Raw genomic sequence first — 20,563 nt, 5'->3', positions numbered from 1 at the left:
GACAGAGCCTCATCCAGCCTGGGCTTAAACACCCCCAGGGACGGGGCCTCGACCACCTCCCTGGACAACACATTCCAGGGCTTCACCACTCTCATGGTGAAGAACCTCCTCCTCACATCTAGCCTGAATCTCCCCACCTCCAGCTTCATTCCATTCCCCCTAGTCCTATCACTACCTGAAATCCTGAGAAGTCCTTCCCCAGCCTTCCTGTAGGCCCCCTTCAGATACTGGAAGGCCACAATTCGGTCACCTCGGAGCCTTCTCTTCTGCAGACTGAACAGCCCCAACTCCTTCAGTCTGCCCTCATAGAAGAGGTGCTCCAGCCCTCTGATCATCCTTGTGGCCCTTCTCTGGACACGTTCCAGCACCTCCAGATCCCTCTTGTAATAGGGGCTCCAGAACTGGACACAGTACTCCAGGTGGGGTCTCACCAGGGCTGAGTAGAGGGGGAGGATCACCTCCCTTGACCTGCTGGCCACACTTCTCCTGATGCAGCCCAGGATCTGATTGGCTTTGTGGGCTGCAAGTGCACACTGAGAGCTCATGTTGAGCTTTTTGTCCACCAGCACCCCCAAGTCTCTCTCCTCAGGGCTACTTTCCAGCCAGTCACTGCCCAGCCTGTATTTGTGCCTGGGATTGCCTCGACCCTGATGCAGGACCCTGCACTTGCTTGACTGCTTGACAGTCCTGTCAAGCAAGCTAGCTGTTAAAAATCGTGGCTATTCTGGAAGCCTATTGTGCCAAAGTAAGGTTAATTTACATCAGAAGTTAATTTAGGTTATTGTCTCTACCATGTTTCTGAATGAGCACCCGTGCACATTTTGACTTCAAAGATTAGACATAGTTCCTGCTGAAGGCAATACAAGCTCTTGCCTACATCTCCACAAGAATGTAAAGAAGAAAAGAACGGGTAGTAATGAATAAATGGCATTGCCTTTACAATCTTTCACCTTATCAGACTTTTTACCTGCTTACAGAAGGAAATGTATACAGAAGAGGAAAGAATAAGCTACAAATATTACACCATTAAATGGCATGTACTTACAATCAGGTAATAATTAAGGCATGAATACATGAAATAAATCTGTATGTGTTAAAATTAGTCTCATAAATAATAATTTGCTTTAAAGATATGCTGCTTTCATGTTACTAAGGATTAGTGCCTAATCATTTTGGTACAGTATAGTTTATGTTTATTTCTTTAAGAAGGACTGTATTCATCAGTTTCTCGGTGAGTTCAATTTAAGGTTCTGTAAATGACATTCAATGCACTCCCTGGTAGTAACTATTATTAAAACCAATTTCCCAGAGAAACACAATGAAATTCTAAATAAGCTACTTATTTTAAAAAAATTAAACTTTTCCGAGGCAACAGCACACCTGGATTGATAACTTACCAGGAATAAGAGGTTTTGTCAGGGTGGATTCCTGTTGTTGGAATGAGTTTAAAACTGACTGAATGCGAAGTGTTTCCTTATTAAAGTTTCTGTTGGTGATATTTGCATGCTGGTATTTTCTAACATGATAATTAAATAAATTTATTTGTCATCATGAGAAAATGCAGAAAGGATCCAAATGGTTATTTTCTGGTAAGCTGCACACAATATAATAATACTATGGATTCAGCTGAAGCCACAGGACCCAGGAACTGAAGCTGATCGATTGGGAGTCAGCATTACAGAAATATGCTGCTGTGGTTTTAAGTAGTGGTTGACGACGCAGTCGCAGCAAACTGGTTGTATTTAATCTCAGATATCTATTGTTCTCTCTAGCAACAATTTCCAAGAACAAAATCCTCCCAGAAAATGAAGGACAAAGGGGGGCAAATGATCTCTTTTTACTGCCCCACAGTCAAACTGAGTACTAACCTTTCAGTCTTCAGGAACTGCCTTATGAATTAGTTGCTGGTGGTGTTCAACAGGCAGTAAACTTTAAAGTAAGCAAGACGGCAAGTTCAAGTTAAGCATTGTATAACAGATCTTCCAAAAACGTATCTGTATATGCCAAAATGAGAATCACATATGTTTAAGATTGCAATATTATCCTTCTGTGTTGAAAACTATGCATTTTATAGGAGCCAAAGTCTTAACAGAATTCCTTAGTTCAAGGCAGAGAGGAAGAAGGATACTAGAATAAATAAACCAAACCAGGTTGGAAGAGACCTTCAAGATCATCGTGTCCAACCCATCAACCAATCCAACCCACCCAAACAGCTAACCCATGGCACCAAGCACCCCATCAAGTCTCCTCCTGAACACCTCCAATGATGGTGATTCCACCACCTCCCTGGGCAGCCCATTCCAATGGGCAATCACTCTTTCTGTATAGAACTTCTTCCTAATATCCAACCTGAACCTCCCCTGGCGCAGCCTGAGACTGTGTCCTCTTGTTCTGGTACTGGGTGCCTGGGAGAAGAGACCATCATCCGCCTGTCTACAACCTCCCTTCAGGTAGTTGTAGAGAGCAATAAGGTCACCCCTGAGACTCCTCTTCTCCAGGCTAAGCAACCCCAGCTCCCTCAGTCTTTCCTCATAGGGCTTGTGTTCCAAACCCCTCACCAACTTTGTTGCTCTTTACTAGTTCAAAGGACAAGTTGTGAGAATTGCCCTTCCACTAGATTTTTAAAGAGAAAAGAAAGCACTGTTTAAAGTCAGATTTGGGTGCTGATAATGCGCCCTACACTTGTCTCTTGCAGTCTGTACATGGTTACATGATGACAACTGATGTATCTTTCCTGACTTGAAAAGACCCCAGGCCATAAGGATATAGATACACACTTCTCAAACAGTAATATGCAGCTTAGATTGCTGTCAGAAATTTCAGGAACCACTAGATTGGAGATGATTATAAAAGATTTCAAGGTAAAATACTCACTGTGATAACTATTTTGAGAATGGATTTTTGGTTTTGTTTTCACATATAAAAGAATCTTTATATTAAATAATTTAGACTCTTTATGTAGATGATGAGAGCTTATACGAAAGCAGCATAGTTTTAGACTGAAAAATATCAGTGCTAAGGATGTGAGATGTATGCTACACCCATCTTAGGGGTTTATTTCAGACAAATCCTAATCTGGTTTTACAGATTGAGCACACATTATTTCTTGAAATAAATCTTTTCAATTGGTTTCATCCAAAATGGAATCCAGTTTGTGCACTCAAAGACGAGACAGTGATCCAAACAAAATGTGTTAAGTTGATCCAATCAAGTGTGGTAGTTTTAAGCTATGTCTTTAAAATTTTTTCACAGATCTTGAACAGAAACCCACCACATCAAGTATTTAATTTCACAGATACACTCTATTCAAACTGACATATTACTGTAGATGCAAGCTGGTTTTCCTGGTTTGTGATTTTAAGGAAGCTACTGGAAAAAACAAAATGCATCTTTTAATGTATTTGGCAGGAGGGTGTAGAACAACTTTGTTCCTCAAGAAACCATTTAAGATTTTAATTAGTTAATTTTGTCACATATCACAGTATCACAGTATCACTAAGGTTGGAAGAGACCTCGAGGATCATCGAGTCCAACCTGTCACCACAGACCTCATGACTAGACCATGGCACCAAGTGCCACGTCCAATCTCCCCTTGAACACTTCCAGGGACGGTGACTCCACCACCTCCCTGGGCAGCACATTCCAATGACGAACGACTCGCTCGGTGAAGAACTTTCTCCTCACTTCGAGCCTAAACTTCCCCTGGTGCAGCTTGAGACTGCGTCCTCTTGTTCTGGTGCTGGTTGCCTGGGAGAAGAGACCAACCCCTTCCTGGCTACAACCACCTTTCCGGTAGTTGTAGAGGGCAATGAGGTCACCCCTGAGTCTCCTCTTCTCCAGGCTAAACAACCCCAGCTCCCTCAGCCTCTCCTCATAGGGCTGTGCTCAAGGCCTCTCCCCAGCCTTGTTGCCCTTCTCTGGACACGTTCAAGTGTTTCGATGTCCTTCTTAAACTGAGGGGCCCAGAACTGGACACAGGACTCACTGTGTTAAAATAGTAAAAAAGTACTAAAAAACCCTGAAAGTCCAAATTTGACAAGAACGGTTTTGTGATTCCATATCACTTTAGGCTCTCACGTTAACAGCACACTGTCTTTTGCTTTTTAGATAACAAGTTTTTAATCTGAAGATGAACTATTCAGGATTCTATGTCTATAAACTAGAATGTCATTTGCTACTGTATGCTGGAATAGCTGTCAGATGAATATTGTTAGAAAAACAGTATGGATTTAAGAACTATCATTCTGATCTTTTGGGGTACAACTGCCCTGTATTAGCCAAAAAAAGCAATAACACTGTTAAATTGACTGGGTAGTCGAAACAGCTTTAAGATATTTCACAGGCAGCTTAGCCATACTTATAAAATGAATTGCTGAAGTGTAAAGATGACAAGAAGTCTGCAAAAGACACAGCCTGGAAAGCCAGTGAAGGGATCTGGTCAGAAATGGGTTTTGAAAATATATCAGCAGAAATGGAAAAGCAAAGTGTTCTGATGGACTGAGTCACTGACTGTATCGTAGAATTTTATTCTACCTTGAACAATGGATGTTTCATATACCAGAAAAGATCAGAAATTTTAGACAGTAACAATTATTTTAATGCTATATCTGTGTAAAAAGAATCCTGTTTCTGGATCATGAAATCAAAAGCCTGTTATGTTAGGTTTTGGGGATCTTCCCCCTAGTTTTATAAAAGAAACCACACTTAAAACACCTTGCTCCACGGGATTATCCTGCTGAATGCTGCTTACTCAGATGAGCTTGGGTTCACAAAACAGAGTGCTGGTTTTAAAACAAACTTTTGAAAGCGATTAAGATATCCCTTGCTTTCTTCAATCTAATATTTTCCGTGTTATTCTGATGCAGCAGGTTCAGCAAGACAGGTGAGCAGGATTTCACATCACATTTTGTGATGGGAATTACTTTATATGGCCACAGAATCATAGAATTGCTTTGGTTGTAAAAGACCTTTAGGATCATCAAGTCCAATCATTTTCTAATTTATCTGATTTATCTAATGTGTCTGATTTAATGAGGCTTTATCACACAGGAGGCATTTCACATGCATGATGTTAAAAAAAGCAATGTGATCAAGTTCAGAGATTCCCTGGAGTCAACCAAAACTACCACTATTTAAAACCAGAAGTTCTGTTTTAATTCAGTCTAAAGAGGAAGCTAGATCATTTTCCAGGATCCTCAGGAATTGGAAGGATGAGAAACAGAATTACTCCTGTGAGAATTATGTTATGGAGATTAAACCCCTTAACTTTCTGCATCTTTATATAATTATTTTTAAAGCTAATTATTCCTGTGGTTTAGTTTCTCTGTTTGCTAAGCTTAAAGCTACTTCTCCTTCCATTTCTTCCAGTACAAAAACTTGAGTTTACCTGGAAAGCTGCTTAGGAATGAAACATACTGCTTTTTGTGGTCCAGAGAGGCCTCTGACCATCTTTCAGGAAACATCTATAAGTCAGTTAGAGGGATAGCATAAGTCTACACATAGACACATCTATTAAATGCAGCTTAATAATTCTTCTGATTCTCTTTTGTGCCCTTTGCATGGAAGTACTCTTTGATATATAGTTTCATAGTTTCATAGTTTCATTCAGGGTTGGAAGGGACCACAAGGATCATCTAGTTCCAACCCCCCTGCCATGGCCAGGGACACCCCACACTAGATCAGGCTGGACAGAGCCTCATCCAGCCTGCTCTTAAACACCCCCAGGGATGGGGCCTCGACCACCTCCCTGGACAACCCATTCCAGGGTTTCACCACTCTCATGGTGAAGAACCTCCTCCTTATATCTAGCCTGAATCTCCCCACCTCCAGCTTCATTCCATTCCCCCTAGTCCTATCACTACCTGAGATCCTGAGAAGTCCTTCCCCAGCCTTCCTGTAGGCCCCCTTCAGATACTGGAAGGCCACAATTAGGTCACCTTGGAGCCTTCTCTTCTGCAGACTGAACAGTCTTCTGTTCTTCTGTTTCTCTTTTGTCCCCTTTGCATGGAAGAACTCTTTGATATATGAATAGTATGTTCTAGAATATTTGGGATTTAGCTTGTAAATGTGGTGTTGATTGTAGGTATTTAATTTGTCAGGTGCTTTGTTTTACAAAAATATAGCACACAGGGTTTTTTAGTCCTATGAAAAGGTAGTCACAATCTTCCACACAAATATACCTTCTATGCTTATGAGTGGCAGTGTGTACAAAAATGAGTAACTTGTCTGAAAATGAGTAACTTGACTGGAAATTCAAATTCCTAGGTTCATTTTCACCAACCTAGAACAGGCCCTCTCCAATGTTTTAATCTGGAAATAAATACCAAAATGCTTTCACTTTTCTTTCTGCTTAACTGTTCAGAGTACCATTTAAGAAATCATTTATGCTGAAAACATTAAGATCCAGAGCATAAGAAGCAATTGTATTGAATTTTTTGTTCCTCCATACAAAGTATGTTTTGGAAACCTTTTACTCCCAACTAGCCCAACAGCTGTTTAAAAACTTCGAAGTACAAGTTCCAGATCTTAGAACAAAAGAGGCACTATTGCTAAGTGTCTTGGTCTGGGGAGGGAAAGAGCCTCTGTTCTTTTGAATATTCCCGTGTTATGAAATTAGAGCTACAAAAGGGCCAAAATATCAACAGTGAGGCTATTTATTACACAAGTAAAGTGGATGGATCAGAAGCAGAGAGAGAGAGAACAGAGAGTGAGAGAGAGAAGAGGGAGAGAGAAGAGGAAAGGAATTATATTACCACATCCCTCATGCCCCAAGACAGTTTGAGTCTGGAGGAAAGATGTTGCCACTTTGGATGTAGAGGAGATGTTGGGTCTGTAGAGGAAGAGTGCTGCAGCTTTGGCTGCTGTCCTCTGAGCAGCCTCTTCAGCTCCTTGAGTTGCAGCAGGCGGAACTTAGAACACGGAGAGAGGGTTCTTCCAGGCTCCATGGTGATGTCAACTGTCCTGGTATTCTCTCCATTTTTCTTCAGAGCAGCATAGCCCCGGCCTTTTCCTTCTCTCGTGTTTTTCTTCTCAGCGACATTGTCCAGGTCTTTCCCTTCTGTGTTTTCCTTCTCCTGTGTTTTTCTTGTCTTAAGCCAGTAGTTGCTCAGATATTTTATGCAGTTTTTAGGTATGTATATTCCAGAGAGTATTGATTGGCCTCTGCCCATTTCCAGGACAGCTGCAGTCTCATGAGCAATCCTTATCTATGCACCTTCCAAGAGTCCTGCCAGTGGCTCTGCCCAATACACATCAGCTATTGTCTGGGCAAGCAGCAAAGGTGATTTTATCTTTGTTGAGTCACATCAGGAGAGACAAGATTTAGTCTCTCACACTAAGCAAAGAAAAATTACTTGCTATTTTTAAAGTCATGGTGGTTTTAAATTACACTTTGTGCAGTATTTAATGTTTCATTACTCTTTCAACTGCACACAAGAGGACTGGAACTGTCTGTGAACAAAGCTGCTTATTCAAGAAACAGTTTTATTATCTACAGAAAGAAAAGTATTCACTATTCTGTGATCTTTTCCTCTAGTCATGAGGTTTGATGTATATAGCTGGACATATTTGTAGGGTACAAAACACCTTCTTAAGGTGTGTGTCAAGGGGCTGGCAAGGCTGAAACAGAATCCAGGTTTTCTAACTATGACAGATTCTTCCTACAGATTTTATGCTTAAATAATTGCATTCATTTTGAAGCATTCCAAGAAGAAGTATTTTGTTAGTCTTCCCAAAAACTATATTCATAATTCTATATTTCTAATGAAAGGATTCTTTTCTTTCCTAGAACCATACTGGAAAAGTATGAAATAATGTAACAGGCAGGAATCCTAACTTCCCACTTTTAGAGAGATTAGCTATGCTAGGTATTAGAACACTAAGTAGTCACACCAAAACCCAAACACTTTTCACCACTTAGAGAGGATTATACTCATTCTAAAAGGAGGCCAAGTGATAAATTCTATTACATAGCAAATATTTCATAAGCTATTAAATTCATAGAATTTCATAGAATCAATAAGGTTGGAAAAGACCTCAAAGATCATCAAGTCCAACCTGTCACCCAAGACCTCATGACTACTAAACCATGGCACCAAGTGCCACGTCCAATCCCCTCTTGAACACCTCCAGGGATGGTGACTCCATCACCTCCCTGGGCAGCCCATTCCATTAAACTATTACTCTTAAGGTTAGAACCATGAATATTGCCATTTTTAAGCTGTTTGTAGCTAGACACCAGGTAGAGATAAATCCGCACTGATGGAGGCATGACCTGAACAATAACTCCTCCATTCAATAGCTTTTCCTACTTGGGAATGGCAGAAGGTATGAAGAAGCCAGGGGTTATTTCAAATTCAAATAGTTTCTTGTCTGTTTATACTTTCTTTGAGTGATAATTTTTTTTAAAAAAAAGGAAGAAAGAACAGTCCTAGGAGGCTAGGAAATAACTTAGTGATGTTTGCCCAAACTTGTGGTGGCTGAAGCCAAAGTACTTTCATTACCGCTTTCTAAAAGTAATTTTTCTAGAACCTCTCCTATCCCTGTAGAATATTCTATAAGGAAAACATATGTTTTCTTCTCTTACTGAAATGTTTTCTGCCCACCTGCTGCTAATTCCAGTGCACCTGAAGTTGCCACATTGCCAAGACCCCCTGCTGCCAAGATTAGCATAGCAACCTGGGATACTACTGAAGCAATCTGCAAACCTGTCAACGGGAAGAAGCCTGAGGTCTCCATGGTTTTCTGTTCTATGCTGTTGAAACTGTAGTATGAGTAAACAGAAGAGAGAGGAGTGTAATGGGTAATTTTCATTAATTGTGCATCAGGAGGTTGTCTTCTGCCTGATCAGATTAAGCTCAGTACTGAAATATATGTGTCATGGGTTAGGGCTCTGCCAGCCAGATGAGTGACAGATGTTCTCTATTAACTACTCTCCCTTCCCAAAGAGGAAGAGAAAGGGAATAAGAGAGATTAGAAAAGAAAACTAAACCTCTCTAATGAAAATAATAGCAATAAAGTGAAGTATATACAAAACCAGTATGTAACTTGGCTTTCCTGATGACAATATCATCATTGTCACTGATGCTGTGGGCAGACACTGGCCCCAGTCTGGACTAAGCAGCAGATGGGGCTGGATTCAGAAATGGATTTAGAACTGGATTCTTACCTTACAGCACTCCAAGATGGGACACAAGATTTAGCAGTGACATTTGTTTCCACAGGTGCAAGTATAAGCAAGAACCGTTCTACATAGCCATCCTTAGTAGTACCTATAAAGATGAAGCAGCACCACTTCTAGAAGCAGCCACTGTCTGCAAAATTATGTCATTAACTTCACAAAGTGGTTACTAAGAAGACCCTTATCTGAGAAGTAAAATCAATGAACAGGATTAGTTCTGGCCTAGCTCAGACCAGGACAACATAACGTTGCCAATACTGTGTCTGTCATACATCACAGACTGGGCACCAAAATATGCTGGTTACAAAGCAGAACACTCAGCTATCCAGAATACAGCCCTCCAAAAGGAGATTAGCAGTTTCATGTAAAACAACATAGCCTTAAGTACTAGCAAAACCACCTGTATCACTCTGAGGCAAAGAATGCTGTGGAGTGTTAGATAGCATAGAAATGTGAAATGTCATCCTCTTTCTGCCTGCCTGATCATGGTAACTTAGTGTGTGAGGAGCAATGGCAACAAGTCCAGTGCAGCAGCTACAGTAAGCTTGTCATCATCTGTTGTCCCCATCCCTTACTCAGTGCCCTTGCAAAACAGGTACAGTGCTCTGCAAGGGGACACCAACAATGGTAAAAATGTGTGACACATTAAAGGCACTCTCACAAAGAACAAAAGACAGGTCTTAGTCATAGGTGACTCTCTTTTGCAGGGAGTGGAAAGGCCAATATGTCAACCAGAAGTCTGCTGCCTCCCCAGGGCCTGGATCAAAGCTGTAAAAAGGAGGCTTCCTAATGTAGTACAGCCCTATGATTACTATCTGCTGTGGATCTTTCAGGTGGGAAGTGATGGGGTAACCATGAGAAGCTCAAAGTTAATGAGGAGGGACTTCAGGGACTTGGGGTGGCTGGTGAAAGGATCAGAAGTACAAGTAATGTTCTCCTCTGTTCCCTCCAGTTGCAGGGAATGATGAGGGAAGAATCAGGAACAGCCAGCAGATCAGTGCCTGGCCCTGAGACTGGTATAGCTGGCAGGGCTTTGGATTCTTTAATCACTTTATATATTACCATGAGAGACCCATTCAGTAGCAGAGACACAAGGATTATTAATTGATTAGTAACCATGGTAACACCTGAGAATGGACAGGTAGCAATTACGTCTTCTGCCTGCAGAAATGTGGCAGGATCAATAGCTCAGCTGAAGTGCATATACACCAATGCACACATCATGGGCAACAAACAGGAGGAGCTGGAAGTCATCATGCAGCAAGAAAACTGTGATAGAGTTGCCATCACAGAAATGTTGTGGGACAGCTCTCATAAGTGCTGTCATGGATAGCTCTTCAGACAGGATAGGCAAAGAAGGAGAGTGATGGGGTGGCCCTGTATGCCAGGGAGTGTTTAGATTGGCTTGATCTCTGTGATGGTGATGAAGCATTTGAGTGCTTATGGGTAGGAATCAGGGAGAAGGTCAACAAGGCAGACATGAATTATTCTATAAGCAACTGGGAGAAATCTCACGATTGCTTGCCTTTGTTCTCATGGGGCACTTCAAATTCCCAGGCATCTGCTGGAAATACAACACAGCAGAGAGGAAACAGTCTAGCAAGTTCCTGAGGTCTCTGGAAGATAATTTCCTGCCACAGCTGGTGAATGAGCCAGCTAGGGAAAGTGCCCCACTGGACCTGATTTTTGTGAACAGAGAAGGTCTGCTGGATGATGTGATGGTTGGGAACACCTAAGGCATAGCAATCATAGAGGTCTCCATTCTTGGAGAAGTAAGGAGGACGGTCAGCAGGACCAGAGGGCAGACCTTGGCCTGCTTAGAAGCCAGTTTTGGAGGGCAAAGGAACCAACAAATATTGGATGGTCTTCAAGAAGGAAATCCTGGAAGAGCAAGAACAGACTTTCCCCATGTGTCAGAAAAAATGAGCCAGTGGGAAAGAAAACTGGGCTGGCTGAACAGAGAACTTTGGTTGGATCTCAAGAAAAAGAGGAAAGTCTATGGGCTTTGGAAGAAGGTGCAGGCAACATGGGAGAACTACAAGGAAGAAGAGAGGTCATGCAGGAAGAAAATTAAAAGGGCTAAAGCCCAATTAGAACTTAATTTGGCCAATTCTCTGAGGTAATAAAAAATGTTTCTATAAATATGCCAACAACCAAAGGAGGGCCAAGGAGAACCTCCACCCTTTACTGGACACAGGAGGAATCATAGTGACGAAGGATGAGGATAAGGCTCAGCTTCTTAACATTTTCTTTGCCTCAGTCTTTAATAGTAAGATCAGCTGTTCCCTGGGTGCCTAGCCCCCTGTGGCAGAAGACAGAGGTGGGGAGCAGGAGCCAAGAGGAAATGGTTAGGAACCTGCTTTGCCACTTATGCACACACAGGTGTGTGGGGCCAGACAAGATCTACCCAAGGGTGCTGAGGGAGCTGGGTGATCTCCAAGCCTCTTTCTACGATTTGTTAGCAGTCCTGGCTGACTGGGGAAGTTCCATTTGACTGAAGGTTGATGAATGTGATATCCATTTATAAGAAAGGCCATAGGGAGGACCCAAGGAACTACAGACCTCAGTGACAGAGGTGGTCATGGAGCAGATCATCTTGATGGCTATTCTGCAGCACATCTGGGGCAACCGGGGAATGAGACCCAGTCAGCATGGGTTTATGAAAGGCAGGTCTTGCTTGATGAACCTGTCTGGACATGCAGACACTTTGTTTGGCAGCATCAATTTGCCATTGGCAAAATATGGCTGACCAGCCTGAATGCCTTCTGGAATTAAATAACTACCTCCAAAGATGAAAGGAAAGAAATACACATCATATACACTGAGAGCCTTTTGCAAGGATTTCAATATGGTCCTCTAGCACATCTGTCTAGCTCAGCTATGGACATACAGAGTAGATGGGTGCAGTACAAGATGGGTGGAAAATTGTCTGCATCACTATTTTGAAAATTGGTTTACATAGCAGACAGTTGTGAAGGGCTTTCCTCAGGGCTGATGCAAACACAGAACTGCTTACCAGTGACCTACACCACAGTTCCATCTTGTCCAGTATGGTAAAGACATCAAATTGGCAAGTGGGCTGGTACACAGGACATTGCTGCCATTCAGCTGGATCTTGCACAACTGGAGAGATAGTCTGTCAGAAATTTCATGAGGCTCAGCAGTGACAAATGCAGAGTTCTGTGACAGAATAAGAGCAGCAACATATGCTGCTTGGGAGCAGCCCTGCAAAAAAAAGTATCTGGGAGTCCTGGTGGATTTGAAACAATCAGAATCACGCTATTGCAGCAGTGAAGGCTAACTATACACTGGCTGCATTAGCACCAGCACAGGATGTACTGGATCACTGAAGTGATTTTTCTTTCCCTGCTTGGCACTCATACTGGCACTCTGAACACTGTGCCCGGTTTTGACTCCTCATTACAAGACAGATACCTATAAAATGGAGCAAGTCATCAAGAAGGTTTCTGAGATAATTAGGGAATTGGAGCATAGGATGAAACAAAGGAAACTAGAGGGAACTGCAATCCTTCATTACCTAAGAGGAGATACAGAGAATAATAACCCCTACTTTGTACACGGTGCATCACAAAAGGACAAGCAGCAATGATAACAAGTTACATTAAAGGAAATTATGATTGAAAAGAAGAAAAAAGAAAAAAAAAGGGTAACAGGTTGCACAGAAAAGACAAAAAACCTCCAAGGATAGTGATATCCCACACTCAAATGGTCAAGGAAGGCCCTGAGCAACTTCATATCTGAAGGTACTTTGTGACTGAGCAGGCAGTTGGGCTACATCACATCACTCATCACCCAATTACTCTGTCCTCGCAGAATGCTCCCACTTCCTTCTGAGTGTCACAAAGAATGTCAGCCTCAGCCTCTGTTGTGCCTGACATGCCCTGCTCTATCTAACACTCTTTACAGATAGTACCATTCTACAGAAACCTACAAATGTGGGTTTAGTTTGGTTATCCCACCTGTTTCTTTCTGTAAAGTGAAGGTTAATTTACATGATATACATACAAACAATCACAATGTATCCTCAGTTACTTCTCCATTTACATTTCCACCTTTCTAGCCTTCATGCTTCTTTGGGGGTAGCAGGAGAGAAGGGGAGAGAGTAGAGAGGGACATGTAAGAAAATAAATCCTTACCTGAAGAAAAGACCACCACCTGGTTCATTCCACTCCACCGGAATATTGAATCAATCAGTTCTAAGTTCATGGCAGACAAAATATGTCAACTGCAGTGATTCAGCTTCACATACACTTCCAACAGAAAAAAAATTAAATCATTAGCATCAAGTATTTATCAATGGTGTCCTAGCAGTGACCTGTATAGATTTCAGGACAGTAGTTCAACAATGATCTTGAATGGAGTTCCAATTCTGGGACTGGTTCTGTTACCTCTGTTATCAAAATGGCAGGTTTGTTTTCTCCAGAAAATAAAATTAATTCTTTCTAGTTCTAGGCTTGTCTGGTTGTGTAAACAAGAACCACAGTGCACTGTAACAGCTGGATGGGATTATTTCAGTTAGCGGGTTCTCACAAGCATAACCTTCTACAGTGTCCTCTCTCACCTGGTGTTCGACACACACATGGAGAGAGAGGAGGTGCAGTATGTTGGTCGAGGACATTCAGACTTGAAATCTTGCTGTTTCCGTTCTATTAGCAATTGCCTTTTACAGTGCACAATGTATTTGCTTAAGAAGGGTTTAGTGTTGTAGCTCACTAAATGGTGGAGCTGTCTGGTTTTTAATTCAGAGATAATAAGACAAGAAGCTGTTTCCGTGTGCACCTGTGGAGGAGGAGGTTCTTTCACGGATCCAGTGAATGAAACCAAGGAGGAACTGAGCAGTTGGTTGAGAAAAACATTTGTATTTTGTTTCACTTACATGTGCAGGGGAGGAAAGTTAAGAGATACAGAAAGGAGGAAAAAGCAAGACATAGCAAAAGCATATCCAAGTGACATCTCACAGGTCCTGGTGGCTTTGATCATTGGAGGAGCTTCAAACTTTGCTGTTATGTTCAAGGTTTTATACCTCTTCCAGTCTTATATACGGTCACAGTTTTTCATTCAGTTGCCACGGTTACAGCACATTTGACTGTATCCCGTGGTTAGTTACATGTGTCAGCCCTGTCCCACAGTTAAGTGGCTGTAAACTGGTGTGTTAGTCATCTGTGAGGGTTCTCTTCATCAGAAGACCCATAAAACTGTCACAGTGAGCCTCAGCTTGGATCCCAGCATTCTTGAATATGGAAACTGTGGCCTTGTCTGGTTATCAGTTGTTGCAATCACAAAGCTTATGGTTTTGTAGCTAAGCAGCCATCTTCATAGGACAATGGTGAGAAAGCATCTCTGGGCAAACAGTGTTGAGGCAAACATGAGACAAACTTAACTCTTTACAGAAGCACATTGTGTAAGGTAAGGATTACTTAGCCTTTCCCCACAGTAAAGCAGGTGTGCATGTCTTGCATGTGATTTGTTGCATACAAGGTCTTCAGTTGTTTCTCAACACTACAACTGGTGTAGTCATAATCACTTCCATAATATGCAGGATTTCAGATAGTACAATTTGGTTTATTTCCCCTGTACTTAACACTCTACAAAGCATTTGTCCTCTTCAGAAGTATGGGATGCTATATATCTGCATTCCAGTGAGGACTCAATTTGTATATACCATACTTTGTATCAAGCTACTCTAATTCTAATGAAAAGCTACAGCTAGTATAAAACATTGCAGCTACTACAACATTTGTAAACTTGAGAATCTAACTAGTGATTAAAACTGAATAAAATAAGCAAATCACCACAATGCTACTGACTACTTCAGACTCCCTGCAAGTGGAAAATAGATTAAATACGTGTTGCTGGGAAGGATTAATGCTTAGGAAATGTTTTCATTTTTCCATTATGGCAACTGGCAGTAGTGCCACCACAGTTTTTTCTCCTCTCCAAGTATGATTGTTCACTTTCATTAAAAAATTAAAAATTAAAAAACATTTACATTCACTTTATAGTATTAAGTTGTTTAAACAGAATAAAGACAGATACATTTAATACAGAATTTTGATAGTCTTAAGATCAGCAGGTATGTCCATCACAGCTAATAATATTTTCTTTGCCTTATTTTCCCCAGTAGTTTGTGCAGCAGAAAACAGCAAAGTGTATAATTTCAAATGTACAACAGTATATCATGAAATAGCTGTAATTTACAGGTAGTGTTTCAGGTTTTGACCCTGAAAGCATGAACATTAATATGATTTCTGCATGTCAATTCAGCTGGCAATATGATTAGTCTTATTCCTTGGCAAATCCTTAATACCTTTTCTCTTAATTTAATAAGGAGGGATAATATTTTTACATTTCATATCTCTTTCACTTCATATTTTGTTCTTTATTTCCTCAAGGTCACTTTCATATAGCATTATGAAAAGAAAAAAAAAAACATAAATAAACTGCATATCCACAATAAAAGTAACAAAATTATGGTGTCATAATTGTCATAACCTACCAAGATGATAACTTCTGTCCCAACACTGTAAATTTCCAGGACAGTTTTGTAAATATGTGTCATAGGATACAGAAGAACACAGGGTAGAAAATAATGGCTGAAAATATATCTTCCAGGTATAACCTTTCTCTTCTTGCTTTCAAAATAAAGTCTTACTATTTTAATTAACATTATTTGCTATTGTTCTTTTTTTAATCATTATTCTTTCCATTATAAGCATATTTACATTAGATGGTGATCCAAAAAAAAATAACATTTTTGTTAGATGTTTTAAAACTGCAGTGTTTCAAAAGTGCAGGATTGTATTTAACCCAACTTTTAGTGGGGGGGAAAAAAAAATCAAAATAGAGAGGCTGCCCAACATCTCAGAAGAACACTCTGCAGTAAGCAGGAGCATCCTCAACTAGATTGAGGGGTTGTAAACAGGCAGAGGTTGGTCTCTTCTCCCAGGCAGCCAGCACCAGAACAAGAGGACACAGTCTCAGGCTGCGCCAGGGGAAGTTCAGGCTGGAGGTCAGGAGGAAGTTTTACACAGAGAGAGTGATTGCCCACTGGAATGGGCTGCCTGGGGAGGTGGTGGAGTCGCCATCACTGGAGGTGTTCAGGAGGAGACTTGACAGGGTGCTTGGTGCCATGGGTTAGCTGATTAGGTGGTGTTGGATGATAGGTTGGACGCGATGATCTTGAAGGTCTCTTCCAACCTGGTCTGGTCTATTCTATTCTATTCTATTCTATTCTATTCTATTCTATTCTATTCTATTCTATTCTATTCTATTCTATTCTATTCTATTCTATTCTATTCTATATCAGGTTGCCCAGAGCCCAGTCAAGCCTCACCCTTAATATCTCCAGGGATGGGTCCTCAACCACCTCCCCAGGCAACCTGCTTCAGTGTTCCACTACCCTCATGGTAAAGAATTTGCTCCTGACATCCAATCTAAATCTACTTTTCTCTAGTTTGAAGTCATTGTCCCTCATCCTATCACTCCAGGCCTTTGTAAACAGTCTCTCTCCATCCATCTTGTAGGACCCCTTCAGGCACTGGAAGATCATTATTAGGTCTCCCTGGGGCCTTTTCTTCTCTAGGCTGAACTATCCCAGCTCCCTCAGCCTGTCTCTGTAGCAGAGGTGCTCCAACTCCCTGATCATTTTCATGGCCCTCCTATTGGACCCACTTCGTCAGGTCCATGCTCTTCCTGTACTGAGGGCTCCAGAGCTGGTCACAGTACTTAAAAGTACAGTCTCACCAGAGCAAAGTGGCAGAATCACCTCTCTCAATCTGCTGGCCACACTTCTTTTGAAGCAAGTGCACACTGCCTTCTCATGTCCAGCCTCTTGACCATCACCACCCCCAAGTCCTTTTCCTCAGGGCTGCTTTCTACCACCTCTGTATTGGGAGTGAGGATTTTTCCAGCCCAGAGGCAGAACCCTGCGCTTGCTCTTGTTAAACCTCATGAGGTCCACCTAGGTCTACCTCCCTAGCTAATAGTATATTCTGGGCTTAGATGGATATAACTTAGAAAGCAATTAATTTATTTACTAATTTTTGTTGTAGAATATGCCATAAACTTCAGGCTTTGGGTTCTGTGGACAAAACCAGTAGGATGGAGTTGGAATACCTACAGTGGAAGAAACCAATATTTTGGAGCAAGAGTCCTACAGGCAGGTGGGAGAGTACACAGAATATTGTTATTGTTCTAACAGTTACAGAAACTAATAACCTTGGTTTCCATAAAAATAATAATTTTACAACAATGTAGAAACTAAATTCTAATCACAAACACATTCTGTGGTATGCCCTGTTAAATGTAGGTAAGTCAGTACAGAATTGTAGGCAAGCCAATTAAAGCCATCAAAACAACTGAAAAACAAGGATACAATAGAGAAGGGCCTTTTCTAGGCAAAAACAGTATTTTCACTTAAAAAAATGATATTTAAAGAAAAATACCTGGAAATATGACAGACCCCACTGGTTTTAAGCTATTGTGTCTTAGCCCTGCACTTAAAAATATCTCTGAAGACTGAACTTATCAAAGATAAACAATGACTTTAAAAAGTAAATACCATACTTTCCATTATTTGACACTCTTTAACAGGCTTAATGGATATTAGTATCTGCCTAATATCTTATAAAGTACAGAATCCTCATTACAGCAACAAAAAGATGGTGACAAAGGGCTGAAACCAGGAGAAGCATCTTTATTCTAAACAGCACTTAACTGTAGATTAAGAATTTACTATATTTGTTTTTTCACAGAACTGTCACATTCTAAATGTAGATTGTCCATAATGAGGAAATGGGAATAGGCACTGTCCAAAATGAAGATAAAACCTAGCTGCATTGTTCTGATACCTTCTGTCAGGATTGTCAATCAATGGGTACATTCACTGTTAATAAAGTTGTGAATTTCAGTTCTGTCATTGTTGTCATTTTCTTAAGTTTCTCATTAAATTGAATCTAAGGTATTTTACAGCATATTTAATTTGCATTTCCTCTATGTAAAATAGAAACTAAAGAGATGCTCATAAAGATACACAAGGCTTCTCTAAGAAAACTGGAGTATCTTACAGGTGGGTATACTAGTACAAGTAAGATCTGAGTTTCTTTTACAGTTCCCAGAGATACAGAAGTGAAGCCAGCAGAACGGTTACTGGCTAGCAGACATCTAAGCATTTTGTATTCTTTGTCTCCACCTCCTGGTTGGAAAGAACATGGGTTACTGGGAGTTAAAGGTATGGTTTGTGATTTCTAATTCTTTTGCAGAACCTGGAGAAGTAAGTAAATAACAAAGGACTATAAAGTCTTGACTATAAAAACCCAGCAATAAAATACTGACTGCATCACTACTAACAACTATTTTATGAAGATGGGCTAAATAATTATGTGGCAAAACCACAAATAAAACGAAAAATAAATACTCTGCTAAACTGGTTATAGATTAAAGCATTTTTGGAGGCAACGAGACAGATGGTGTCAAGTCTCAGATTTGTTTTGATGTATTGTTTTAAGCGATACTGTGAGATAATCAATTATGGTAATTGTACTTCTCTACAGTATTGTTGTGGAAAACAGACACAAGGCAGATTCTCTAGCTATCAGGACAAGATAATCAAGGTAAGTTAAAAGAATTTCCTGCACTTGTCATTTCAGGATGCAAGCAGAGTACAGCACTGAAAATATTTAGAAAGTGGAATGGAATGGAATGGAATGGAATGGAATGGAATGGAATGGAATGGAATGGAATGGAATGGAATGGAATGGAATGGAATGGAATGGAATGGAATGGAAAGAATAGAATAGAATAGAATAGACCAGGTTGGAAGAGACCTTCAGGATCATCGAGTCCAACCCATCATCCAACACTATCTAATCAACTAAACCATGGCACCAAGCACCCCATCAAACCTCTTCTTAAACAACTCCGGTGATGGTGACTCCATCACCTCCCCGGGCAGCCCATTCCAATGGGCAATCACTCTTTCTGTGAAGAACTTCTTCCTAACATCCAGCCTAAACCTCACCTGGTACAGCTGGAGACTGTGTCCTCTTGTTCTGGTACTGGTAGCCTGGGAGAAAATACCAACCCCCACCTGGCTGCAACCTCCCTTCTATTAGTTGTAGACAGCAAGAAGGTCTCCCCTGAGCCTCCTCTTCTCCAGGCTAAGCAACCCCAGCTCCCTCAGCCTCTCCTCACACTTCCATACCCCTTGCTTGAGAGATTAAAAACAAACAAACAAACAAACAAAACAGAGAGATTATAACAGCGGTTTCATATAGGATGGATTTCTATGATTAACTGTTAAATTTACTTTGCAGTATTTCTTCACTATGTACCACTTCCACAATTTTAAGGAGCAATATTTTTCAAATAACTTCATTTTCCCCAAAGACCTCGTGGAAGGATTAGAGAGGTTTTACAGAAAGCAAAATGGATTAGAATTTGCTCGATGAAATGCATGCCATATGAAGTATTTAAGAATTCTGCTACACTGGCAGAAACAAAACTAGTTTTTCAACTCCCAAAACCCACAATCAGATCCTACACTGAAAAAAAAAAAATGAGTGTATGCTTTGATTTTTAAAAAGGCATACCCATTTATAGCAAATTATAAATCTTACCTGAAAAGAATCCTGGTTTTAAATTCTTTCTTCCACTATTATCTGTCCACATTGTCCATATCTATTTTATGAACAGCCAGGTTGATTTATCACCGTATCACAGTATAACTTAGGTTGGAAACCTATCAACACAGACCCCATGACTAGACCATGGCACCAAGTGCCACATCCAATCTCCTCTTGAATGCCTCCAGGGACGGTGACTCCACCACCTCCCTGGGCAGCCCGTTCCAATGACGAATGACTCGCTCGGTGAAGAACTTCCTCCTCACCTCGAGTCTAAACCTCCCCTGGCACAGCTTGAGACTGTGTCCCCTTGTTCTGGTGCTGGTTGCCTGGGAGAAGAGGCCAACCCCTTCCCTGCTACAACCACCTTTCAGGTAGTTGTAGAGGGCAATGAGGTCACCCCTGAGCCTCCTCTTCTCCAGGCTAAACAATCCCAGCTCCCTCAGCCTCTCCTCATAGGGCTGTGTTCAAGGCCTCTCCCCAGCCTTGTTGCCCTTCTCTGGACACGTTCAAGTGTTTCAATGTCCTTCTTAAACTGAGGGGCCCAGAACACAGTACTCAAATGTATGGATCATAATGGGAAAGGAACAATATAATTCACCAAAAAAAAAAACCAAAACTCAGCAATCTTATAAAGAAAATACTCAAAGTTTATTAAAAGGCAACTGAACTGATGTATCTAGGGAAGTTAAGCACTGCAAACTCACAAGATATGTGCAGTTATATATAATCTTATTAAATG

General features: G+C 41.0%; 1 protein-coding gene across 1 annotated transcript in view; it reads left to right on the top strand.

Moving 5' to 3' along the window:
- Nucleotides 1-10,295: 10,295 nt before the first annotated feature.
- The window catches only part of SPMIP7 (sperm microtubule inner protein 7), a 35,037-nt gene continuing 24,769 nt past the window's right edge, over nt 10,296-20,563 (top strand). Inside the window, 2 exon segments of the mRNA XM_068147425.1 lie at nt 10,296-10,449; nt 10,736-10,899. Of these exon segments, the coding sequence (XP_068003526.1) occupies nt 10,296-10,449; nt 10,736-10,899 (318 nt within the window).

The sequence above is a fragment of the Melanerpes formicivorus genome, unplaced genomic scaffold, assembly GCF_026170545.1.
Source record: "Melanerpes formicivorus ecotype bairdi unplaced genomic scaffold, bMelFor1.0.p_v2 SCAF_15, whole genome shotgun sequence".
NCBI classification, from domain to species: domain Eukaryota; kingdom Metazoa; phylum Chordata; class Aves; order Piciformes; family Picidae; genus Melanerpes; species Melanerpes formicivorus.
The sequence above is the reverse complement of the archived record's forward strand: the minus strand, read 5'-3'. Positions and strand labels throughout refer to the sequence as shown.